The following is a 27,234-nucleotide window of genomic DNA, read 5'->3' as shown; positions in this document are numbered from 1 at the left end:
ACTGCTGGAGTGTGGATAGGCCACAGAAACCATCAGCAGGGGACAAAGTGCCACTCACCTCTGGAGGCCAGTGGGCAGCCGGGGATCAGGGTGATGCTGAGGAAGGGGGTGCTCCAGTTTCACCACGTGTAGATGGTGGGGCTGTGAGCAAGGACCGTCGGCTCCATCTCGCCAGCTGGCTCGCTCAGCAGTTTTTGCAGGAAGTGTGAAGAGAACACATTTTATGGGAGATATTTATCATTATCCTGTACTGCTTAAATATAGTCTGTGTAGCAGGTTAGAGCTTGTTAGGCTTTTATCTTCTCAAGTTGGAGGGTGATGAATTAATCTATGAGTGTTGCAGCCTCGAGTGAATTATAGAAAGTCATCCCCAATGAGTAAAGATAAATGACATTTGGAAATTAACCCATTAGATAGTCTCTTCCAATAAAGTGCTTACTGAATTATTAAATTGTAAATGAAGATGCTTCACGTCTCATTTGAAAGTCAGAAAGACACTTATTTGTAATTCCACTACTGGTTTTCTTTTTTTTCTCCTCTCAGAGGTTTCATTTCTCCTGAAAGGTTTGGAGCTGACAGCCCCAGAGGACAAAGTCTCCATTAATCCATGGAGCCGGCACGGCAGCTACAATGCTGCTGTGCTGCCCTGTTAATGTGCTGCAGCCTCTGCCAAGAAAGGAGCAGTCCCGAGGGACAGGGTGTTGGTTTACACTTTGCAATGTCCAGCCTCCAAAAAAAGAAGAGTTGTTCAGCTCTTTATTGACCTGCACTGTGTTAATGTAACTGGATTTGACTGCTTGTTTAGGTGGATTAAAGGTGACCTGCTGGGCAACACAAACCTACTGTAAACTCTTCAGCCAGTGTAGGTCCTCTAGATTCAGCCTGACCCAGGATGCACCTTGAAGCTGAGCCTTGCTCAGACGTTTTAAAAATGAGCAGCAATAATACTGAGATGCACATTTGGTGGTCAGTGTTACTGAAGTCTTGGCAACCTCGTGATCCCTGGGTTTGCTGCCCCTCACCAAAGTAATGGGGCTGCACAGGGATAAAAACACCCCTGTTGGTGCAAGGCAAATCATTCTAGTTTTAAAGTGATATAAAATGCATGCAAGTTTCATACAGCCACCGTTGGTGAGATTTACTTTGGCATAAATATTCCTGTATAAATATCCTCGTTCCAGGCTAGGATCTATTTGCATGCTAACAAAAAGCCAGAGACAGAATGTTTTCAAGAATTTCCATCTCCAGTACAGCCAGTTGTTGTGGTGATGGGTTTTGTTTTATGTATGTGGAACTGGACCAAGCCTAAGAACACCAGATCACTTCAGAGAGGCACCCAGCAGGAATGACTTTCACTTTCAACCTGAGCTGGCTCCAAACCAAGGGCCCAGAGGGCAGAACATATCCTTCCCATTATCAATTGGCATTAGGGCCAATTTCCCATTTTCTTTTAGTGCTAGCAGTTTGATGATAACAGAAAATTATTAAAGCCACATACTATTAAATATGATGGTGATTAGATCATCTCCTATAACTGATTTTTAAAGACTCTTGATTTTCACTGGCTTTTTCTTTCTGATGGCACAGGACAGGCATCATCTTACGTGTTTTGCAAATACTGCCACTGCATGAATATAACCCATGCTTTTGGAGGGAGTTTGTTTCTCCTCATGTAATTGTGATTTGTCTCTGAATAAATTCCTAATATAAGGAAGGACTGATCTTGTTCCCATATCCATAAACAAATTCTAGCAGTAAAGAAGCAAAACTTTAGTTAATAACTATCAAAAAGTGTTATATTAGTTTTATTATTTGACCAGAATGATCCAGTCTGCTGTGTTACCTCCTCTGCATCCAATGTCTCCAGGCCACATTCTGCAGGTGGGAAGTGAAGAAAACAGAGAGGTTGTCCTGCATCAGCTCTTCTCTTTAAAGATTATAATCTGTCCCAGTAAATGTAAACCAAATGGCAATTCACATGCATATTTAAGATTGTTTAACACTTTTTTGAGATCACTAGTTTGAGTTTTTACAGAAATTTTGTACTGACCTGCCTGTGAAGTGTGAACAAACATTCTCTGCAGTGAATGTGAACAGAATAAATACCCCCTCCCCGTGGCAAGGGTACGAGAAAGCCTCCTCAGGAAGGCTTCTTCACCACTCGTTTACTTTGTTAAAATGGGAGTGACAAGAAAAAACTCATCCTTAAGAACATGTTGAAATATGATTTAATGCCCATATCAGTCTGCCAACCCTCTCAGTGTTTTTTCTTTAGCCTTAAAGTTGGGGGGTGGGAAAAGACAGGACAGAGTGAAAAATTTTTATGTAGAGCATGACACAATAAACACTTCATAGTGATTGTATACATATTGTACTAGTGTAATTATCTTCTGGGCATCAGTGAGAGGGCATGTAATTCACAGTACTTTTTTGGCTTTTAGTAATTCTTTGCTAGAATCAAAAGTGCGTGAATGCGCAGTCTCAGTTCTGACTCAGTCTCATGCTGTTAGTGATAGTGGCATTTTAAGTGCTATTGAAGCAAGGACAGAAACTAACATTTAAGAGGAAGTAAAAATGACAGAAATGCTAAGATGAGGAGAATAAATAAAAAAAATGCTAAACCAGTGTAGTTCACAAAGAACAGTGTGGGGGCAAATAATTTTACACCAGGGCTATAGAAGACTACTTGACCACAGACTGAAAATTGGTAAAGCTCCCATTTCTTATCAGACCAGCTTGATTTTCAGTCTAAGCTGCTGAACGACAATTTTCCTCTCGTCTGATCCTGTGTCTTTTAATTAACCAGTGTTGTCATCCACATCTTTGAGATTCTGATGGGAGCAGCAGCTCATCTTTCTTGATTTGCTCAACACTGCATGCAGAAAGCAGCAGCTCCTGCTGGTGATCCCAGGGCTGATTTGTCTGCATTTTCCACTGGAAATATTTGCCTAAATGAAGTAAGCTATGTGAGGAGGCACCTCGTCTAATTGGAGCATTAGGCCTGTGCAGTAGGTGGTTTTTTGCTGGTTTTCTGTCAGCTGGTAATTTATCTGTGACATGTATGGGGTTTTGATGGATGTAGGTAGAGCAACTGGATGGAAGAGCCATTAGGTGCTGGTACAGTGTGGCTGTGCTGTGGCTTGCAGTGTTTTCAGAGTGCTTTGCTCCTTTGGGCTCTCACACTTGGAGTAGCAGCTGCCATGGATCCCTGCAGGGGTCCTGGGCAAGGCTTTGACCTGAGTGGTGCAGACGACTCAGTTGTGTTACCCCCACTTTTGCAGCTCCTCATTGGAGTGGTTTCAGCTGTGCTGAATGGCAACACAAATCATAGCTATCAAAATCACCTGCTAAAAGCTAATTCTTGAGAGTCTTCCATCACTTTCAGTGGAAAGGTGTAACAAGCATATTCCCATCCTTGCCCAGCAGCCCACAAGTGAACTGGGCTTGCACACGGTTTCACTGATAGAGTTGTAGCAATGCAACCCATGGGAGATTATTATCCCCCAGTATTGTAAGATTATTAGTTAGAGATTATCATAAACTCATTCTGTGGTGCCCCTTGTGTTAGTCATGCAGGCAGCTTTCCACAGCAGCTGAGGCAACACATGTGTAAGAGACATCTCCTCTGTCCTTCCTTCCCCACTGAATGGAATAGACCAGCTTCTGAGATGCTGCAGCTCCTTCAACCCCAATTTACCAGACAGGCTAGCAGTGCCCTTCCCTCTCTTTCTTCTTTTCCCCATCATTAATCCAGTGTGGTAGCTGTCAGCTCAACCTGGCTGTACCTCTGAGAGAATACTGTGCTGTTTTGGCAGCAATTTGAACCTAAAGGAAAGATTTTGCAGGCAGAATTGAACCTTTGGGAGGTGAGCTGGATGATGCTGTCACAGAAGAAGACTCCTTTTCCAGTCTAGCTCATAGTTTTTGCGAGGCAAGAGCAACAATGTGAATTTATATATACATATATATATAGGTATACAACCTGGCAATGTTTCAAAATGTTTGGGTTGGTCTTGCCCCCAACCTAGGAAAGATTTAAATCTAATTAGAAATTAGAGATAAGAGGAAATTTCAGCCCATGAGAATTTCCACGATCTCAGAAACACATTTCTTGGTCTAACGGGAGGAAAACTGTAAAAGCTGAGATAAAGTGAAAATCAGGTAATAGGTGAAAATGTTTTACAAAACAGTACAGCAAAGCCTATAGTCCTGTATTCAAGCTAGAGGGTGGTTTCATTTGAAACTAAATTTCTGTTGTAGTTACAGCATTTTTTAAGTAGACCTTCATTAAGTGTTTAAAACATTTAGTTTTGGAACCAGCAAATAGGTTTTGATTCTAATAATATTACTGGGAAAATATTTACAAAGAAGTTCCAGCAGTTTTTCCCAGCTGTAAATGTATTCAAATATTTTTGCCTCCAACAGATTCAGGTTTGAAAACAAACATTTCCTAATATAATTTTTCCTTGAAAAATTCCTGCCTTTTTTATTAGACACCATTAGTTCTTACTTAATTTTAGCCAAAGGGCAACAGTGACTTGTGTACCTTATTTTGGTTTTAGTTTCACTAACCTTACTGCAGAGTGTTGTCAAGGTTTTTTCTCCTTAGGAACTGAATAAATTCTGATCAATTATGTTGTTGTTTTAGTCATCCTGGTTGTATGAGCTCATGATCATTCCATATTTTTATAATGTGTCCATTGTACCAAAGTGGTTATCTATCACTCATTGCAGTACTTATTTCATGTTTCTAAGAAAATATGTCATTCATCCATAAGCACAAAAACAAAAGGCAGAAGAAGCAGCATTTTATTTCATATTTGCCATAAGGAGTCTGCAAGTCACTAACCACATATGAAAAAGAAACCAAACTAGATTAACAGATGTAAAATCATTGCACATTCAGAAGAAACAGTAGGCAGAGAGAGAAAGTGGTAAGCAGATCAGAAGCTGGAGAATCACTTGGTCCATAACTAAACGCGCATAAATAAAACCAGGAAAAATCAGTTTTCCTTTTTGTAGGAATGGCGATGGTGAGTAACATTCTTGGGGCTGCAGGGGATGCTGTGGAGCAGTGGGATACATCACATGTATACACAGCTATTGCTTCTGAAACACTCAAGCCAGACACAGGACGCCTCCATGATCAGACCTGCCTGTCATGTCAGTGTTCCCTGTTTGTCCTGGTTGGAGTGGATGTCTTGGTGAGATGAGGCAGTGTTTTGCAAGGGACTCCCCCAGGAGCTGTCCTCTCCCAAGAAAGTTTCCCCATTGGGTTCTGCTTTGCAATGGGAGGATCTGAACCTGTTTTAACTATTTTCTTCTCTGGAAGAGCAGCACTTGAATTCTGGCTTGAAGAAGAACGCACAAAGGTTTTGAGCACTCAGATCCTTCCCCTAATTTAGTTGGAGTGCTTCTGAGAGGTCCTTAACTGATGTGGAAACTGAAATCTGGTCATTAGGGAGGTATCCTTGGCTAGAGAAGAAGTTTTCTTACTAGGTCTTGCCTTAGCCCCAGCCAGGGGGTTGCAATTCAGAGCCCTGTGGGTAGTACCCATTGAAGGTCCCTGGCAAACCTCGGTGGGACTTGTCTGTCGCCACAAAAGGGCTAACACAGATTTGCTGGGCCCTGTGCAAAAGGCTGTAGTTGGTAGGAGAGCTCTGTCAGTAGAGGACACACAGTTCTGAGCTGGATTTGCTGGCATGGGTCCAAGGAGTGCCAAAAAAATTTGGAACTGCACTGTCATTTATTTGTGTATGAACAGAGCTGTACAGCAAGTTGTACCAGCCGTGTATAATGTGATATCATGAATTTTAAAGGTCAACATAGCGGCTCACTAGTGTATAAAATAAAACTTTGGAAAGGTGAATTTCTGTGCTTAGAAAGTTGTGGAGTCTCCCTTTGTAGCTGAGTTGCAAGATAACAGACTTCAAATGAACCACTAACTTTTGATTGCCTTTGCCCTACTTTCTACTTCAGACCAGTGGATAGAGCTAAAGTCACCAGCTTTGATGAAGAAGGGAATCAACATTTCTCTTTCAGGCTTTGTATAAACAGGCAGCTGCTTGAGTTTGCTGAAGTGTGAGGAATGTGAGCAGAGAAACAGCAAAAGTGAGTAGAAATCTCTAAGAAATACCACTAATACATTGGACTGCAGTTCAGCATTTTGTTAAGGGCATCATTTGTATTTATACTGTCAACACAGAGTGGATGAATGGAGCTACAATAAATGATACAGACAATTTGAATTTTTCAGTGTGCTTGAGACATGATTCTGTTTCTCCAGCAAAAAAGATGATGGTTTTTTGCCGTTTCTGGGATTAGGTAAATCCCCATGAGTGATGACAACAGACAGAACTAGGGCTTGCAGAAGTACAGAATGGAAAATATACTTGACACTTGTGAGAAGTGAACTCTGAGCTGGTAGTGTGGTTAGACACGCAAGCCTAATTTCACAGTGCTAAAATATTGCCTTCTCATTCTCCTATCTTGAATCATGAAACCTCACGCTCTTCTAATGATTCTTTCAGAGGGAGCAGTGAAATTATTCATATAAAGAACCAGAATTGCTCAAACCACATCCTTTTATTTATCTAGACCAAACTACAACTTCTGCAAAGTTTGGATCATTTGGGATAAAATTCTCAGCATTCCCAGGCTGGTTTTCTTCTCCTGCTCCTTTATGTTCCTGACCTTCGGATAGCCTGCTTTAAAACTGTGTAGCTACTTCTGGTGTCAGAAATCACACCTTGCTGGGTACTCCCATATACGGAGCATGATGCATGGAAGAGAGGCTCAGGAGGAGGAATTTCAGGTTATTTGATGCCCTGATGCCAGGAAAGGAGTTGACTGCAGTGAAGAAGGCTTGAGCAGCTGTTCAAGCAGGACAGGGAACGTTGGGCCTGGGCAGAGGAGGAAGGGTTTGAACTGTGTCTTGAACGTGTCTTGAATTGTGTCAGGGCTGCAAGAGAAGGGAGGTGAAGTGAAAAGGAGGAGCCTCCAAGCTTTGAACCTCACTTGGAGAAGGATGAGAGATGGGGGCAAAGGTAACAAAAGAGCCACACTGCTTAAGAGCTTAGATAATTGAAAGGCCCTTAGCCCAAGACTGAACTTCCAGTGAAGGAGGCTGGCTTCAGTGTAGAGTACTTCGAGACTGCTTGGCTGGTGTCCTACACACTCTGCAGTGCAGGAGGCCAAGGACTAAGAAGCAGGTTCCCTTCAGACACCTTTGCATATCTTTCTCTTTTTAAATCTATCAGTGCAGTAAAAGCATGCTGAGTATTTTTTCTCTTACAGTCAGCAAATCCGTGGTGCTGTCATGTAGCAAAGTGGTGTTCAGCCATACCTCACTGTTCACTTGCTGATGAGCTGCAATGTGTAAATGTCACTTGTAGCCCTTGGACATGTCAACAGCTGGCTCCTCAGAAGCTGTGTGTTTGCTTGTCTGCTAGTTACTTGGGTGCTCTTCAGCACCATCTACCTACAGAGAGCTTCAGGAAGGGATCCTCGAGTTAACCATGGGCTTCTGTGCTGTGGTTAGGAGTGGAGTCAGGATCAGAGTAACAGGTTTTGGTTTGGGGTCTTTTGAATGCTTTTGCTAAGTGCATCTGAACCTACAGACCTTTAGCTAAGTGTTGGCCTTACATTAATAAACCTTTTTGAAAGTCTTTGTCTAATTTACCATTTGTATCATGGTTTGTGGTGGTGGCCACAGAAGATTTCAGATTTGGTTTGGTTTGTTTTTTTTTTAATCTGAAGAGAAATAGTGACTTTCAGGCCATCTACAGAAGAGGCACTTGAAGTTTCTACAGAAAATTTGTGCTCTCCATGATAACAGAGCATGGAGGGTCATAACATCTGATTTGCATCACTGGGGGAAGGTGGGGAGTGTAGATGCTCTTGAGCTGTGTCAGCCAGGTCTGTGGCTGAAGATTTGCACCAGGATATATAGTTTTCATTATATAACCATAAACACTATTTTGAAAAAGTCCAAACTGCTTTATATTTCCAAGTTACTTTTATGGACTAGCTCAGAGTAATCTGCCATCTGGTATTTTTTTCACACAGGGCAGAATGAGGTAAGGGGGGAGAGATGCTGAGTGCTTCCACGCTGTTGCTCAGCTTCCGCTGAAGGAAATGTAACACCTTTCCCCTTTCCTTAGTGTCCAGCCTGGCTCCTTGCGTGAAGCTCTTCACAGTAAAGTCAGAGCTGACTCTCGAGACCTGCTTTTTGGAATAGTTATGAAGCAGTTTCTTGTAGTGTGCTGGAAAAAAAATGCAGTGAAAGTCATTCTGATGACAGCTAGAGGGAAGTAATAACATTCTTTGCAGACTTACATGCAAAAAGCAAGAAAAATACGTGCAAGAACTGTACAAAGAAGGGGGCTGTATTCAATGCTTGAGTGCTACATGCCTGTAGGAAGTCTTACATTTATAAATAGGGGGGGATCAAACAGACTTCCATTACCAGTTGCTTTTAACATTAGCTGAGTGATACTTTCCTTCTTTTTTCTGATTTTTTGGGGATTTTTTTTAACCCTATTTCTGTTCTGCTTTGGTCCCTTCTGTCTGGACTAAGCTGTGCAATGTATGTGGTAAGTGCAGAAGAAAGCGGGGGAGCAACCTTTCAGCAAAATGAGTTGTGTCGATCCTGCCACAATTCCCTTTTTTTTCCCCCTAAATAATCAAATTGCTTAATTAGTCATTGCTCTGGGGAAGTTCTCTACTCAGCTTCCTGCTGGCTGCACTGACTTACAGGGCTGCTCTCAATTCCACGGTCTCCAGCGCCAGCGTCTGACCTCAGCACAGCTCCCAAGCCTTCGTGCTCTAGGGGAGGCCGTGGCAAAGATGTGTTTGTGCCTGGGCTGCGTGCAAAGCTAAAGCCCTGTTCAGAGCTTGAGGAATGTTAGATTATCCTTCCTCTTCCAGCCCAGTGGCTGATGTGAGCATGCTCCATGCATGCATGGCACTATTTGCCAGCTTTAGAGTAATTTTTTTTTTTTTGAATGAGTGAGTGAATGAATGAATGAATACCTGATTAAGTTAATGAAGCTGAGCCAATGGTGGGAGGGAGCGACTTGGCTGCTGCCTGCTCGAAGAGATCTGGCAGCACATTAGACTTGCATAACGCTTTATAGCTCCATGCTGCGCTCCATATGAGCCACAGGAGAGGGCTGCAATAATTACTCGGCTCGGATTGAAACCAGCTGCAGGTAGCTAGTCATCCTCTTGTCCATTTCACTGGTGTCGGGAGTCACTTGTCTTGTGCCGTGGATTTCCAGGGGCAGATGGGTAAGGTGCTTTCACAGAAGTGATCGCAGCGGTGAGGAAGCATGTTCGTGGCTCAGTGACTTTTACAAAAGATCCATTCAGGTTTCCAAGCTGTGATTCACTGGGCCCACAGGTTCAATGCAGGAATGTTTTTAGTTCCCGAGTTCAAAACTTGCATATAAATAACCTTGATGGGAGCTGTGTGATTTTTTTGTTTTCTTGTTCTTTCTTCACCTGGCTGGGAAAAATAGAGCAAAAGGTTTTCTTGTATCTGTTTTTTTTTTTTGTTAAAAAAAAGCAAATTTTAAATCCTCAGAGTTCTTTTTGATTGTTGTTTAAGGCAAGTTCTTTCTGGCAACCCCGGATGGTACATACCTTTGTTTCTCACATACTTAAATTAAGAGTACTGGCACTGCCTGTTAGCACACCGCCTTCATTTGTCAACGTTCCCTGCTTGAGAGCAACGATGATGATTTGCATTCTTAGTTGGAACAGGGTCGGTTTTTTAATTGCAACTGAAGCTTGTGACTGTGGAAGCTGCTATGTTTGTATAATCCTGCCTTATTTCATTTTCTTTTGATTGTTTTCTGTGTTGCCTAATCAGAACAGTTGGGGCAATCTCAGCCTCGCCATGCTGGCCTCAGTCAAGTGACACTGGTGATGGATTTGGGCTCTGTGCCTATTTTATCTGCTTGCTCCCCATTAAGCAGGAGTGAGGCTCCCTACTCACTGAGTCAGGGAGAGTAACTAGTCACTGGGTTTTGTGGGCTGCAAGGCCTGGAGAGGCGTTTCAGAGAGAGGAGCAGAAATGTTGATCTGGCTTTCTTCTTCTGGTGTGTATTTCTGCGTGCACTGACCCCTAAGACACTGCCTGAGCTGAGCTGGTCAGCGTGAGGGCCTGTGCAGGATGAGTGGGTAGTGCTGCAGACCATACCTAAATGTAGCTGACTGAAAGGAAGAAGAAAAAAAAAATAGAGAGAAAAAAAAGGTGTCTGGGGGGGATGTTTAACTCGTTCTCTGCAGCACTGAGGTACGTGCTGTGTGCCTCGAGACCAGCATGAGCTGCTGGCTTGTCTGTTTGTTCAGTAGTGATGGTCAGTCTTCTTGATTTGGGAGGGCTCCAAGTGTGCACTGAGGCGGTGAGCAAGGGCTGGTGCAAATGCCTTCGAGTTAAAGCTTTGCTGAATGAAGTCTGAACGAAGGCAAGGTGTTGGAATCCATTTCAAGGGGAATTTAACATCAGTTCATGTTTCACATTTTACAGATGGACTAATTATAGTCTAATTTGCTGGCATGTGGAATCTACCAGAGAAGCAGTCTGCAGGGAAGACTTCCAAGGAAAGGCACTGAGCATGCAGATGACCTTTCCAAATCTTCCCCTAAAGCCATGCTCTCACACTGTCCCCTTATCAGCCAGGCTTAAAGGCACGCTCCTCCCCGTGAGTGCCTGTGCTTATCTGTAAAATGGCTGCTCTGAGTTGGCTGCTGCTTGCTGGTGTTTCTGGCTGGATCTTCAAAGGGGTGAAACGCCCCCGGTTTCTGTAATTTTTTGTGGGGGTCTTATTCAAGTCTCCTGGCAGCGAAGCCAGGCGTCTCTCTTAATTTGTTTTGTAGAAGATGGAGAGAATGTTAGCGAGCATTTTCAGACACATGGAAGGAGACCTGTGTGACATATCTGAAGTACAAATGTGTTCATACAGGCATGACAGTTTCTGTCACAAGTTAAAATGAGTGGCGAGTGGGTGTTGCTACGTTTATAGTCACTCATGTGAAATTTTCAATGGAAAATTGTGTAGGCAGCTCCCATTGTAGCCACATTGTAGGCACATTTTGGATAAATGAAAAACATCAACAAAGTAATTTCTGTATTAGACTTGTTTATAAATGAACTCTATTCACTCATTTAAGCTGCAGAAGCGCCTCTAGGGGATGGGTGTGAGAGTAGAGAGTGTCACTGAGCACTGTCAGATGTCCTGCTCTGGCAGCAGTTACTGCAAAGCAGGAGATAAAAGGCTGGATGCTGCGCTGGCCACTTGTGGAGTTGCATAGGTGGGATCCCCCTTTCCATCCAGGTGCTGGTGGGGTTGAAAGAGCACTTTAATTTACGTGTGTTTGCGCCATGGCTCCCATGCTGCCACCGCAGACTCTGGGTATGTGTGTAGCGGAATGCTGACTTCCTGAGCGCCTTGAGCTGGTGATCTTCATGTCCTAGCACAGCTGACTCTGAGGCTTGGGGAGCAGGGCTTTGGATGGGTTTGGCAGGCTCTGTCAGGCTATAAAGGCTTCAGTGTGGCATGGTGGTAAATCATCAGGCTGCTGGAGTGAGCTCCAGCCATGTGGGACTATGCAGCTGGCAGTCAGCCTGAGCTGAGACCCCAGGCCTGAGCAGCCCCAGAACTTTCCTTTGTAGCTGCAGTGGGAACTGCTTCTCATAGGGTCAGCTGAGGTGCACTTTGTGTTGTGCAGCTGAGAGAAAGCTGCGCATCAAGCTGTGCACACTCAAATGGCTTTGCTCCAGGCTCAGACCCTCACTTAGCAGTTACACCCTTTCCTTTCCCCCATAGAGGCAGAAAGCTCTGAAGTCCAGCATTTCACCCTCAGAAAAACTTCACTGTAATCCACACTGTCAGCTCCTGTATTTTTGTCTGTGGATATCTGATGCTATTTCGCAAAACTCCATTTCCTGGTGTCAAATGATGGGAAGGGAAATTCCACTTTTAGCCAAACTAATAAGTTTCTGATCTTGTGGGCTGCAGGGAAAAGCTAGAGACCTTAAGCCTGAAAGAAGGCCTCACACAGCAGAGGGGCAAGTTAAAAGAAGTAATAATAATTAATACCCTTCGCCTTTATAATTTTAATAAATCTTTTATTTGTGAACCAATATCATGTGTTTCAGAAGCAAGAAGCTGGGTCTGACTCCTGACATCTAAGAGCCCAGGTTTGGCATTGCAAGGGGAGGGTTTCTGTGGCAGGGAGCGAGGGTTCTGCCTTGGGGTGGGCTGGGAGGGTGGCAGGATGGCCAACACAGCCCTCCAGTGTCAGCTCTGACATGGGGTCAGCTTGCGGCTCTTGGAGGAAATGCTTCATTGCTTGCAGGCTCCCTGGCATCTTGTACTGCATGCTCTGGTACCACCTCTCTGCAAAGCATGCTGGAAGAGGAGGGATCACCTTTGCTGAAAGCTTTTTTCTGTATAAACAAAGGATGTAGGCAGCTGTGAATCCATTTAAATCACCTGTAGTACTCACAGTCCTGCAAGGCTTACGTGTAGCTGCACCACTGTGTGTGTGCACAGAAAGGACAGAAAGGTCTGCTGCACACCCAGAGCACAGAGTGACTTCTACAGAAGCTGAAAATAAAGGCATCTCTCCTGCTGCAGAATGAAGTGATGGCACCTAGATGATCTGATGGCAGAAACCTGCAAACTTCTGAAAGTTAATTCCTACTCTTCATTCAGCAGTTAGCTTAACTAAAACCAAAGATAATTTTAGCACCAAGTTCACCAGCACCTATCAGGCATAATAACAATGTGTTATTAACTAAGCACAGTCTAACTGTACTAGCTCAGGAGGCAAGTGCCCTACTTAGGACATGCACATCTCTCCTTATAGTCAGAATTCAGGGTAAGTAGGAGAAACAGATGGTTAACCAGTGGAGTAGCTTTCTAATAATCAGTGTGTATAACCTGTGCTCATGAATGACTGTCCTGGAACTCCATCCTCTGTCTGTCCTTTTGGGAATATGTCTTACACTGTTTTGTCCTCCTAAACCTTCCTCTCTCAACTCTTTTACCTACATACCTCCATTGAATTCATGGGAATGTTGAGTCTTTAGGCATCTCACATCTGGTGATGTGCTCCCTGAGGTTTGCTCATATCACTTGCTTTTTGTCTCATGTGGAGGCTGTCTGATCTGCCTGGGGAGAGGAAGGATGTGCGGAACCGCTGCTCACTGTGCCAAAACCTGTAGCAATTTGCTGTGGCAGATTCCCAGAAGTATAATAAGAACTAACACTGCACTGGACAATCTGTCTTGCGGATGTGGTGTTGATCAGGAATCCTTTCATTTTGGGAGAAGAATTTCAAATTTTATTAGAGGTTTTCATGTTCCTTATTAATGGATCTCTGCAGTTGGCTCTCCCGGGAATTGTGCCAGGGAGCTGTGAAATTGGTCGGGTTGGACAATAAACTCCTATAGCTATTGTTGGCCTGCGCTGAGCTGCACATGGCAGGGCTAATGGAATGTGTAGCAGCTACAACCATGAATATGTAGCCGGCAGCGGGCAGGCTGTAGAGCGGGGGGAGAAAACTGACGGTACCGATCTGAGGCGGAACGCAGCTGCGGAGCCCTCTGTAGTGTGTCTGTCTTTTCGTCTCTCTGAATCTGATCCTGCAAGATGCCAGCCTCCTTGGCGGGGAGGGGAGAGGACGAAGTGCCTCCCCCTTCTCACTCATTTCCAGCGCTGCCGAAATTACTCACTCGTGATAGGATGGGCGGGTGATTTGAGGCGGGAGCATCAGACTGCGCTGCTGCATCTGCCCGGTAACACCCCAGACATAAAGAGCCGCGTATCAGGCTCGACTCTGCCAAATGTTGCATTAACATCTACGTGCCATGCAGGGCAACGGTGTCTGATGGAGGAGAGACATAGTTTTTCTAGTGTATAAATGTGTACAGATATATCTCACGGATAAATGTGACAGTTTGCTGGTCATACCTGGAGCTGGAAAGTGGAAGTTGGAAAGTCATAGTACTCTGTGTGTTTTTAGGATTTGCCATCAAAGGAGCCTTTTGACAATAAGTGACTGGCTTAACTGAATATCCTTGAAGTTAGAAGCTGACGACTGCCCCACTTGGGTGTTTGCTTCTTGCACCACTCCCTCCTCCTGCTGGCACATGATGGTGTGAGCTTGCTGGCAACTGCAGAAAGGTCAGAGACCAGAGGAGGATGGAGGAACCAGATTTTTGAAGAAGGTTTAGAGACCCAAAAAAGGATGTTAGCTGCACCATGGGACAGAGAAAGTGCTTGGTTTCTCAAGGCAGTGAAAGTCACACTGTTTGCATAGCCAGGTGCTGCTGTGTTTTGTGGTTGTGGCCCCAACTTCTCTGCACCCTGAGGCTCAGTCCTGGGTGGTGGGACACAGCATGCCGCTGTGTTTGGATGCTTGCATTGCTGGTTTTACCTTTGCTGCAGATAAATAAAGGAGGTCAGCATCTGAAGCTATATCCCAATATCCTCTCCTTTGTTTAAAATTTATTAGATTAAATAAGTAGAAAAATGTTGTTTTGGGAAAAAATAGTGAGATTTAAAGTGCCTTGCAAAGAGATCTTGGAGTTTTGCATGAAAATGCACATCCCGAGCTCCAGTGAGCAATCCCTCTGGGACCAGAGCAAGCCCAGATGGTGACTCCTCCAAGTGATTATTTTTCTGCCTTAAGCCTTTCCAGGAATTTGAGTGTGGGCAGACTGCCAGTGGACACTGGCTGTCCAGACAGTTTAGCAATGTTCCATGTGTACTCACTGCCAGAGATACCAAAGTCCAGCTGCTCTCCCTGATCTCTTTGTCCCTTTTACCTTCCCAGCCATAATTACACATGCCTGCACGCACGCACGCACTTGTGACACACACAGGAGCAAAAAATCACCTGGTGTTTCCTGCTCGTTTGCATATCTACAAATTGTGAGTGACAGCTCTAAAGTTAAAGCTCCAGAGTTGGAAAAATGACTTGAATTAAAAGAAAAAAAAAAAAAAAAAAGGCATGCAGATAACAAACCCTGCGGCACACCACAGAAGGCAGGCATTCATCTTTCTAGGACAACCAGCAAAAAACTGCTTATCCAGGTCTTGTGCCTCTTGCCTTTGAGACACTCTTGTTTGGGTTCTCTCCCTTTCATTGCTTCCCAAGCAAAATCAGTCCTGTCTTATCTTTACTGTTGCTGGAACTTGAATAATGCTGAAAAGTTACTGTTTTACTTTTAGATCTTGAAGTAGAAGTAGGCTGTTTTATGCTGCATATTTCCATTTTTTTGCAAATCTAGTCCTATGTCTGTTAAGAGCTCAAAGTCTCACTGTGAAGTGCCTGGGCTTGAAAAAGTGGGGCAGTATTCACTGCTCTGTGGCTGTCTCATCCCTTGTCTCCATTAAATTTATTCATTCCTCCTGAGTTCTCCAGGAGATTTTGAGCAGTCCTTTTGTTACCAGTAAAGATGAAGTCAGTCATCTGAAAGATTTACTCCAAAGAAACCAAAATGCATGACCCAAAAGAGTTAGTACTTGGTATTTTTGAAGGATGTTAGCTTTGACATTGGAGGCCACCCAAACCTCAGTGGTTCAATGCTATTTAGCAGAATAAAATCTTTGCTTCAGCTCCTGCATAATGAAACTTCACTCCATTTCATAAGGCTTCATAGTACTACTTTCAATGCAGAGAAGCTGAACCCAGATGTCTCGAACTTTTGGAACCACTGGTTTTGGGGAGCCTGGTTTACCCAGCACAGCAAAAGAGCCTGTCCCTATTCAGTCCCAAATACAAGCTCCCTGCTCTGCTGCAGGCAGAGAAGCCAGCCTTCTGCCTCTGCTCCCAGCTTTTCCCCGTGGGAGCGTATTTAAATTCTGGATTTGCAGCTCATGTTCCAGAAGAGATTGGAGGATGGTCCACTCCCAGCACAAGCTCCCTGTGACAGGGGGAGCAGGATGAGCACCCCATGCTGAGGATGTCCCCTCTGGGCAGCTGCCTGGGCCAGGATCTGCTGACTTACCTACCCAAGCCGGCTGCCTGGGGCAGAAGGCTACAGAGAGCTAAAGTTAACCAAGGATGACTGCGCAAATGTGAGCTCGGCAGTTTTATTTTTAGTCGAACTTAAAAAGAAAAATCTGTAAGTCATGTGTAATATAATAATTTTAGCTGTTGCCAAGACACGCTGAGCAACTGTTAGGAGGAGGGGAAGGCCCATGCTGATCCAGCAGGGGCCCTGTCTCCTGGCTGCCCTCGTCGCCGCGGTCGTGGTGCCGAGGTGATGGTGCTGACAGACCAGGGCAGGTCAGGATAGTGCCTGGGCTGCTGCGCCCTGGGTGTCACCGGCCCTTGCAGCTGAAGCTGCCCTGAGTTCTTTCATCCTCCCTGTCTCCTCAAATCCAGGGAATCTACCCTGAAACAGTGCTTTACCCCCTCCCCTAGCTCTAGCTGTTGGTGTTTCATTACTGTTTATCAATATTTAAAGAATGGAGTAATTAACTTAAGACTGATTGTATCAAACCATTAGAAGGTTTGGACTTTTCCTGCAGGCTTACAGCAGCTCGGAGGACCATAAATGTAAAGAGTGCTTTTAAAGATAGGTTTAATCTGAGTCTAGTGTGTCTTCAAAGTACTTCATACACATATAAACATCAGGCTTATTGTTCATTAGAAGTGAGGCAGCAGGGAAAGAAATCCCCCAGAGGAATATTACTTGCCATAAGATAAGTATCATTACTGCTCCTCAGCATTCCCTTTAAAGTGGGCTATATCCTATTTCCATCTTCTTTCACATCCACTCTTAATTCTTTCTCTCTATTCTTCTTACATGTAATGCATGCTTTTCTTGTTGAGCTGCCACTCATGCGAGGTGCGAGGTTTCTCATCGCCCATTCTTGAACAACTTTGAAAACAGCCAGAAATGCAGATGACAGGTGGAGGCTGGACAGGGGCTGAGGAAAAGTTTCGCTCTCCGTGAAGGTCGATTAGGCAAGGCAAGGTTTCAGGAAGAGAGTAAATGTGTAACACATTACAGTTACAATATTTTCTTTAGCAGGTAACAGAAGAGTTAGGAAGACTTTGTTGGCTTTGGTTGAAATTAGTGATGTAGAGAAAGCAATTTACTTGCTCCAACAGAAAAATCAGCCCAATATGAAACTCAAATTTTTACAGTGGTGGAGGCTCATGATTTGGATCAGGAAACTCAAACACGCTTTTCCGAGCAGTTCTGGGCAGGTGTCCCCAAGGCTGAGGACACCTGAGTCAAACTCACAGACCTGTGGCTGTGGCCCTGAGTGTGGTACCAACAGCCTCTGTGGTGAGCAGTGGCTAAGAAGGAGTGGGGTTGGATCCTGCCAGAGATGGATATGGTGCCAGCGCCTGGCTCTGGCCTACCTGCATGTGGCAGGGAGTTCCTCCCAGCAGAGTCCTGCCTGGACACCTGAATGTGAGGCATCAGTAGCAGAAGGATTTCAAAGCACTGGGTCAAAAAAAACCCACCAGACATCAAAAACCTGGCTCAGATCCATCCCTGGCTCTGGGCTGCTGCTGTAAATAGCTCGCGTGGCTGAGCTTCATTGCCAGACTGGGAGATGAAGCACACGTGTCCCTGTAATGAGCTGTGGTGTGGAGTGGGGACAGGAGGCAGCTGCTGCCTCCACAGCCCTCATGGTGTCACGTGAAGTCACCCTGCCGGTGTCTCTGGGTTTCAGGGGTTTAGGAGTGACCCACCACCTTCCCTCTGCACCACTCACAGTGACTTGTTGCTAACAATATTTTGTGTGTGCCTGTTCCTCGGGACTCCCTGCTGTGCTCCCATTTAGGGCACGTTAGGGTGAAGGCAGTGTCATCATTGCAGGGGAAGAAGAGGCTGGAAGAACAAAGCAGGCACCATAGAGACATAGAGGGTTTTCGTAGAGGAAGGAGAATGGGCCTTGGGAAATGAATGACTGCTGCTAAATGTGCCAAGTTATGGCCAGGTTGTTTCTGATAGGCCTAATTTTTTTAATGTTTTCCTGATGCATTAGCAGACATGCCCAGGATTTTTCTGCTGTTTACAGCATAGCTAGCTGTCAATTGCTCCTTGATGTGAGAGTGGCAATGCCTGACCATTTTTTTTTTCCAGAGGTCTTTTTCCTGTTTGCTGATTTAGGGTGTCTGCTTATTTGTTTTCATTTCTCATTGCTGACGATGTGACTCCCATCTCCCTTGCCCACCCTTTCGTTGCAGAATCCAGAGCAGCTGTCGGAGGATCGTGCTCACAGGGAGATGATTCCTCATGAAGTCACTGGATCCCCTGCAGAAATCAAATGTGACTTTCCGTTTATCAGACTGAAATCAGAGCCAGCCAGACAGTGAAGCAAGCACAGTGGAGGGGGGACGGCGAAAGATGAAATCCAACCAAGAGCGGAGCAATGAATGCCTGCCACCTAAGAAGCGAGAAATCCCTGCCACCAGCCTGCCTTCGGAGGTGAAGCCGGTCCTGCCAAACGAAAACCACCGTGCAGATAACCTGGCATGGCTCCCCAGCACACCCAGTGGCCAGGGCTGCCTGGGGGGCAGGCACCGGCCCGGGGGCACCTCCTCGGTGGAGGCAGGCTTGCAGCAGGGTTTGCACAAATCACTGTCTGCAGGGATGGACTATTCCCCGCCGAGTGCGCCCAGGTCCGTTCCAGCCTCTACCACTCTTCCCACGGTGTACTCGCCCGCCCTCTCCCAGTCAGGGACCCCCGTTTCCCCCGTGCAGTACACTCACCTGCAGCACACCTTCCAGTTTGTCGGGCCCCAGTACAGTGGATCGTACACCGGATTCATCCCCTCACAGCTGATTTCTCCGACAGCCAATTCTGCGACCGGCGCCGTGGCGGCGGCCACAGCCGTTGCAACCACTCCATCCCAGCGCTCCCAGCTGGAGGCTTATTCCACTTTGCTGGCCAGCATGAGCGGCTTAAGCCAGCAGGGGCACAAAGTTGAGCCGCACCTGGTCAGGACGCCTGGACTGATCGCTGCTGGGTCTCCTCCACCCACCCAGCAGAACCAGTACGTCCACATTTCCAGCTCTTCCCAGAGCACTGTCAGAAATGTCTCTCCTCCAACCATCCCAGTCCCCCTGCACCCACATCAGACAGTGATCCCGCACACCCTCACCCTTGGCCCTTCCTCCCAAGTGGTGGTGCAGTACACTGACTCGGGGGGCCACTTTGTCACCAGGGATCCCCCCAAGAAACCCGAGAGCAGCCGGCTGCAGGCGATGCAGGCCAAGGAGGTACTGAATGGCGAGATAGAGAAGAGCCGGAGGTACGGCATTTCGCCTTCTGCCGACATGGGTCTGGTCAAAGCAGGCAATAAACCAGCTCCCCATCACTATGAGACCAGGCACGTGGTGGTCCACTCGAGCCCCGCCGAGTACGGCGTGCGGGATTCCTCAGGTGTCCGAGCCTCTGTCATGGTGGTCCCCAACAGCAGCACGCCCACGGCAGACATGGAGGTGCAGCAGGCCGCCAACCGTGAGACCTCTCCTTCAGCCCTCAACGACAAGGGAAGTTTGCACTTAGGAAAGCCAACCCACCGGTCCTATGCCTTGTCTCCGCAGCAGGCTCTGGGCCACGAGGGGGTGAAGGCGGTGGCCACGCTGTCCCCTCACACCGTCATTCAGACCACCCACAGCGCCTCTGAGCAACTCCCTGTGGGGCTGCCAGCGACAGCTTTCTACACTGGGACCCAGCCGCCGGTGATCGGCTACCTGAGCGGCCAGCAGCAAGCCATCGGCTACCCCAGCAGCCTGCCGCAGCACCTGGTGATCCCGGGCACCCAGTCCCTGCTGATACCGGTCGGCAGCGCGGACGTCGAGCCGTCGGCAGTCACGCCTGCGATCGTCACGTCGTCTCCTCAGTTTGCAGCAGTGCCTCACACGTTCGTCACCACCGCCGTCCCCAAGAGCGAGAACTTCAGTGCAGAGCCCCTCACCACCCAGCCTGCCTACCAGGCCACCATGGTGCAGGCGCAGATCCACCTGCCCGTGGTGCAGTCCATTGCCTCCCCTGCCGCCGCGCCCCCCACGCTGCCCCCTTACTTCATGAAGGGGTCGATCATCCAGCTGGCCAACGGGGAGCTGAAGAAAGTGGAGGACTTGAAAACAGAAGACTTCATACAGAGCGCGGAAATTAGCAATGACCTGAAAATAGACTCCAGCACTGTGGAGAGGATCGAAGACAGCCATAGCCCGGGCATCGCCGTCATACAGTTTGCGGTGGGGGAGCATCGAGCGCAGGTAATGGCAACGCATGGTGGGCTGGGGGGTTGGGCTGGGATGCATGCTCTGGCCCCCAGGCCACATCACAGCTCACTTGCTTTGGATCTGCTCTGGCTTGGTTCTTCATCCGTCTGTGGTTCAAACTGTAGACCAAAACTCATCTTTCTCACTATGCTGGGGGAACCATCAGGTCACACTGGTGATAAATGTAGACTTTCAGATATCAAATAGGTCTCTTTTAAAGCTGGGGAGCTCACAGGAAGACTTATGTGATTTTCATGGGTTTTGATTAAAATACCAGATAATGTAAGGAGTATGAAAGGTTACATTTTTCATTTTGATAGGTGATTTTTACCATTCACACCAGAAAGGTCGTGATAGAATCAGATCAAAACCTACCCTAAAGAGATAAGTCGGGCACAAGGCAGTGAATTTCCATGGCTTAAAATCCTGGAGCTGCCTGGGAATAGTTTTCATGCACATAAGTTACAGAAATGCACTACAGAGTTTTTCTGAAGCTTCGCTTGAAGGTGGTTTTAACATTGCGTGGCTTATGTAAACTCTGTGGTCAAGTGCAATTTGGAAGTAAAAACTGTCTAGGTATCTGGCCAGGCTGTGTTTCTGACCTTTGTTTCTCTGTTTGCAAAGCAGGAAGAAAACCTGTAACTTTCCAGAGGTGTTTTTAGGTTGAGAACGAGTGCATATTGATTTGAAAGCTTTATCCTGATGATGTCCATTTTCTGAGCAATTTAGATTCTGTTAGTTGATGCTGAAAAGTTCAGATGTGCTGTGTAGCATTTGGCTTCCTGGAGGTACTCGGTTTAGATAATCCTGTGGCAAATCTTTTTGTTTTGGTGTGAGTGCTGTGAACTTCACCATCTGCACCTCTGATGCTGCAGCCTCAGCGCTGGAGAAGCAGAATGAGAGAGAAGGAGAACGAGAGGAACTGGGCACAGGCACAGGTAGTAACACACCTCAGGCTGGTGGTTTGGAGGAGAAAAGCAAACAGTGATGGTGCTGAGGAGCAGATCACACAGAAAATTTCTTACACTCTCAGCAGCCTGTGGCCTGTCCTTCCCCGTGTGTACACACATGGTGAATCACTACGTGTGGCACGTCCTCCTTCTCAAGTCAAACAGGCAAATCCCCTGTGTGGGTTTGTTCATGTATGTGTCTGCATCTGCACAGCTAATTGAAGTCGAGCCTCTCGTGCTTCCAGTACAGAGACTCGATTTTTTCCCCCACTGCTTAACTGTATTTTGGTGCGTCTCAGGCATCATGTTTAGAGGAACTGTCCTTGGATCAGGACCAGCTACTATAATTTGCCATGGTGCCTTGAATAATGAGATTTCAAAACTAGCAATCTCCACTCTGCAATTTTCGTCTTGCTCACATTTCTCTTCCTGCAGCCAGGCCATCCCATCGGTGTCTGCACAGAAGAAGAGGCACAAATGAGCAGATAGCGTTTGTGTCATCTCTCCATCACAGCCCTGTCAAGGCAGGCAAAGGACTGCGGTCCTGGGAAGAGCTGCTCTTTTGCAGGGGGTGGAGTGCCATCCTCTGGCAGAAAGGGAGCAAGTCCGAGGCTCTACAAATCCAGGGCCAGGCACACGGGTGTCACCCAGCAAAGTGTCACCTTACAGAGAAGCCTATCGGGAGCGGGCTGACATCATCAGAGCCGAAATACTCCCTAGTTGTGTTTCCCACCGGGGATGCTTCCAGAATGGAGGGAGAGTCACATAGAGATATGATAAGAAACGGCAGTTGAATTTAGGTTTCCTGCAGATTCCAGGACTTGGGTCTCTTCCCAGATCAGCTGTGTCCCTGCACAGCAGGGACGACTGCCGGTTTTCCTTCGCCTTGGGGAGGGGGGAGAGAGAGAGAGAGAGCAGGCGCATTTCTATATGCTTGAAGTCTCTGGGACCTCCCCCTTAGCCTGGCCTGGCGCTCTGGGAGTATTCAGCCTTATTTCCAGGTGTGCAGCAGTCATTACTCCTCAGAAAATTGCCTGTGTGAAGAGGCTTAGTCTTCTCTCTGAAAGAGCAGTACTTGGTCGAGCTGCTCTGAGCACCGGCACTGTGGTGCTGCCACGCTGAAATAGAGCTCTTGACTCTGGAGTGCAGGGGGATAGAGCTGCGTGTGTAGTGCAGCTCCACAAAGTATTTCATTACAATTGACTTTCACTTGCACGCCTGCTTCTGCAAGGAGAGAGCTTTTCGAGTGGTATTACCAAGGGAGTGTAACTTGTAAAGAGTAAGTGCCATACAAAAATAGGGTTGTTATCATTAGCTTTGGCTCACTTACTTACTCCTCCCAGGGATCTCTGGGAAGTCATTATAATATTGATGAATCTGTATTTTCAGGCTCTGTGCAAACACTAGCTAATTTTCTCACCAGTTGAGGGACAGAGGTAGGAGGTTATTTTCAGCTGAACTTATACCACTGTAATGTATGCAGGGAGGCACCAGGCAGCTACTCTTGTGTCATGTCACTGCAAGCCCACAGCTGGCCCTCCCCAGCACAGCACTTAGGCAGAAAGGAGTCATCTTCCCTCCTTTTCCAGTCCTCCAGCCACCTGGAAAATCCGTCTGTCTTCCAGGTAGGGAAACCTAGAGGAAAATCAACACACCTGAAGGCCTTAGTAACTGAAATAAATGAGCTAAATGTCTTTGCCCCAGAGGCATGCTAGGTTTCCATTTCACAGCATCCTGGCTCTGGATTAACAAGTCAAGTAAGTATCAACTGGACCAGAACCCAAAGTCCAGCTGCTACTCCTGTGCATTCAAGGTGCTTAGAAGACAAGACCTGTTGATCTACATCTCTTTGGAATACCATATATTATTTTTGTAATAAGAATTTCGTCATGATTACCTGTCCATCTCTTTGCTGCCAGAAGAACACAGAAGTCAGTAATTCACCTCTCTTGATGTTAAGGTCAAAGCACCACAGGCTGTGCAAAATTAGTTCTCTGAAATGCTGCACTTCAGTTCCTAATAATTTCTAAAGTATAGATTGAATGGAAAAGGTGAGCATACAGTTCTTAATTTTCCTTAAAAAAACCCCAAAAACCAAACAACAAAACTAAACTGGAATCATAAGCACTAGAGATGGGAAAGTCCCACTAGAGCATGCAGTTAGTAGCCCTGACTAGTTTAGTGTATATGATTTTAGACCATCATCTAGTTCAGTTTTCCCCTTACATCTTTCAATGCATGCACAAATGGTTACTCTTTCTTTGAGCTCCCCTTTTCATTATCCTTGTCACCGTAACAGACACAGAAACAGATGTTGACTCAGTTCACTGCTGCAGATGGAGATCTCTGCCAGCCTTCCCCTCATGTGATCTCTGTGTCCCCTGGTCACAGGACAGTAAGTCCTTTTGTCTGCAAGTGGTGGCTGCCTGTGGTCTGTGCTCACGTTACTGGGTGCTGGGAGTGCAGCAGATGACACAGCTCATGTGATAAAGGCGGCAGCCCTGTGGTCTGCTGGACGAGAGGCGGCTTCTCTTTGGGAATTACGGGGTTGCGTGACTGCAGAGAGCAGCAGCCCCTGATGTTCCAGCCCTGCCTGCCTTTGCTATAGTAACAGTGGACTGAATTGGGGTAGATGCAGCCCTGGGGGGTGCCCAGTCAGATCATGTTCTGGAGGGTGGCTCTGTGGCACGAGGTGCTGCCTACAGCCCCAGAAATCTCTCACAGGAAATCCACTCTTGTGAAGACATCGGAGTGCGGGGGGAGCATTAGAAGTCCTGAAGTTTCTGAACAGGGGAGGTTGTGTGGGAGCATGGCACTGCAGAGGCTTTTCTCTGTGAGAAGGAGAGCATCTGTGAATCCACCCAGTTGTTTTTTGGGCCCGAGGAGCTTTTCAGCACCCAAAGCAAGGCCTTCAGTGGAGAGCTCTGCTGCTTAATTGCACATTGTTTCCAGAACTGCTTCTTTCTCTCTGTTCCAACCTGCCACTCCTAGTTTCATCACATTTTAATAGCATTATGGAGAAAAACACTTAATTGGAAAATGCATGTTTACATTTATTAAAATATTGTTCACATGAACCACTTTCATTAGGCACCTTTTGCTTTCGTGCTTGTTATTTTGTTCGCAGCAGCAAGGCCCAAGACTAAAGTTGTGTTTCTAAATGATGGGAAGGGTGTTTCCTGGGTATCAGATCTTCCAGCCCCTAGTATCTGTATTCCAGCTCCAGCTGGGATTTCTTAAGCTGTCTTAAGCCTGTCTTGCCTACTGAGTTTGGCTGACAAATAAAAATTATAAAGGGTTATAGAAAGTTTCAGTTTTCAGTGGCTGCACTGAAGAGTTTCAGCTGCTTTCACTAGTCAGTGTTAACAAATAGAAATATAAATGTAGCTTGCAATAGAGCCTCAGTATGCTTTGAAAGAAACCAACATGTTTGTTTCTTACTTTATCCTCTTACTAGTAGGTACAAAAATTCCAAATTTCCTTCTCTCCTAAAATAATTGTGGCAAAATACTGGGAGGTTAGGAGGAAGCTTTTAAAATAAGGGGGTTTTTGTTTTAATGCAGTGGTCAGAAAAAATTTTTGTGGGGGTATTCTTACTGAACTTTCACACTTCAAAGGTCTTAAGCTTGTTTCTAGAGGATGGTTGCCTCAAATCCCTCCTTAGCTGAATCCAGAAACAGACAGCTAAAACAGGGCTTGATAATCTATGAGGGAACCCATTGCAAATCAAAAGTGGTACATGCACAGTGTGACCAGATTGTGGGGATTCTAGCACTCCACCATCTTTGGTGTTATTCATGATCACCAGCACCAGTTCGGGTTTGGGTTTCTGTGGTCAACCCTTCAGGCAAGTGTTTTGGATACTACATTAAAAAAAAAAAAAAAGATAATGTGTGGTGGAAGTGTGTTGACATCAAGAGGAGCTTGTGTGTTGGTGAGGATGATGCACACAACCAAGTATGATTCCCACAGATACAAATAGCTTCTGACAAGGATGGAAAAGTAGAAAAGAAATAAAAAATTCAGCAGGCAAGCAGGAAGAAAGAAAGATGTGAGAAAAAGCAATAGAAAGGAGAAAGCTGTGTCCATCAGCTGATCCATGCCTGGAGACAGCCTACAGTTCTTGTGCAGACAGCAGCTTCCAAGTCCATGGAAGATGCTGGTTATTCGTTACTTCTCCTGATTAGACTCCACTTAAACTGGGATGCATGTGTATGGAATAGTATTCCAGGTTCTGGGCAAATATTTCTGCAAATCCTGGTGCTGGAGTGTTTCCATCCAGTGACATGAAGGGATAGGGCTTTCATGGTTGCCTCACCCCAGTTTCTCCGTAGTTCAGAGCTTAGCCAGGGCTCGGGTCAGGTCCCGTTCCGCTATTGCACTGTGTGTAGTTCGAATGTTGGAAAACAGTTCTGGTTGGAAAAGATTTAGCAGGACAAAAACTGATGTAGTGTCTTGCACTTCTAAACTGCTCCTTCTGAAATTCCTTGCACAGTGGCTTACTGTGTTGGGCAGGTGGAGTGGCAGGATAATAGATGCAGTGTTATCCGCTGGCCTAGTTGCAGAAGTGCATAGCATATATTTATAGACTCAATTAGGTTTTTTCCAACAGGATCAACCCTCCATAAACAGCAGCTGGCTGCTAGTGCATGGCATGCACGTAGTCAGAGGCACCGTCAACATCCGGTGAGAATCATTGGTTTCCTGGTTCTGGAGCATCTATCTCTGAGCTGTCAGACATTCCTGAGCAAGTCTTCTTGCCCAAAAGGGCTGCGGAGCTGGTGGGGTGTGAGGGACACTACCAGGGGCCCTGCTTGCAGGGAGAGCAGCTGTGGGGGTGGCACTGCTAGCAGGGAAGGGGGCAGGGCTGCTGGGGGCAGTGCTTCCATGGAGTCCAGCCTCTTCTGTGAGACAGACCATGCAACTTCATCCCAAGGTTCACACTTAACATTATGAACAGATGTGTTGGAACACTGGACTGCAGTGTGCATCTCAAACTGCTTCTGTGTCAAAATGCATTTTCAATAATGCAAAGCCATGGTGGGTGTGACAGTGTTACTCATTCCCAGGGCTGAGAGGTGATTTCACAAGCTGCTGTGATGTTCCTTTTAAGTAAGCCCGTGGTCCTGGAGAGGGAAGACTCTCCAGGAAGCTGGTATAGTCTATGCCTGCTGAATGGCTCAGAAATGAGGTGAGCACATGTATTAGCTGATCTCCTACCCTTTTGCCCTTACCAAATAAGAGTTACACCATCAGAGCAGGATTGTGCCCCCATGCCTGAGAGGAGCTCCAGAGGACATGGGGACCGTGGGAGCAGAGCAGTGGGTATCTGTCTTCAGCACAAGCCAGCCTCTTACAGTCACAGACCTCACTGGTGTGACAGGCAGCAGTTAAAAACACGTGCCAAGTTTTAAAGAAGTATTAGTCAGAATTTCCTGCTCTCTTTGTAGTGTGCTGGGGAGGAGGGGTGTCAGCCCCATGGGTTGAGAATCACATGAGTCCACATCAAGTGTTTGAGCCTGCAGTGAGTGCTGGACTGCTACCACGTGCAAAGATAAGTGTGTATTTTATCATGGTTTTATCAAGTGTTTTTTTATCATGTTGGGACCTCAAGGCCCAGCATTTGCAAGGTCAAGGAGCAGGGAGAACCTGCTGTTGGTCTGTTCTGGCCATGGCAGCTCCCCCTAAGATGGTTAGGTAGGATTCCTTACCAGATGTGTCTTTAAAAGTGGGGTGAAGCAGAGGAAAATTCCCATGGTACAGAAAAAGAGACACAGTACAGGAACTGGAGGAGGAGGAAGGACGACCACCTCCCTGAGGAAGTGCAGGAGATAAACTCTGCAGCAGAGTGGAAGACCAGGTGTGAGAAGGGAAGAAACTGGACTGGTAACAGACTGGTGGGGGAAGGCAGGCTCTCACTTGCTGCTCTTAATGTCTGCAACATTGTATGTGCTCATGGCCTTCCCCTTTCAGGCTGCTCAGTGAGCGCTTGTTCGGACAGAGGTC

At 46.4% G+C, this 27,234-nt stretch overlaps 1 protein-coding gene across 9 annotated transcripts in view; it reads left to right on the top strand.

The window, feature by feature from the left end:
• ATXN1 (ataxin 1) overlaps positions 1-27,234 on the top strand; it is a 217,477-nt gene that overhangs the window by 184,708 nt on the left and 5,535 nt on the right. For all 9 annotated transcript variants that reach the window (XM_041413205.1, XM_041413210.1, XM_041413202.1 and 6 more), the window contains one exon: positions 18,232-20,272. In XM_041413205.1, coding sequence (XP_041269139.1) covers positions 18,392-20,272 — 1,881 coding nt within the window. In that variant the 5' untranslated portion in view covers positions 18,232-18,391. The remainder of the gene's footprint in view (positions 1-18,231; positions 20,273-27,234) is intronic.

Source organism: Onychostruthus taczanowskii, unplaced genomic scaffold (assembly GCF_017590055.1).
Source record: "Onychostruthus taczanowskii isolate IOZ18803 unplaced genomic scaffold, ASM1759005v1 scaffold40, whole genome shotgun sequence".
NCBI classification, from domain to species: Eukaryota; Metazoa; Chordata; class Aves; order Passeriformes; family Passeridae; genus Onychostruthus; species Onychostruthus taczanowskii.
The sequence above is the reverse complement of the archived record's forward strand: the minus strand, read 5'-3'. Positions and strand labels throughout refer to the sequence as shown.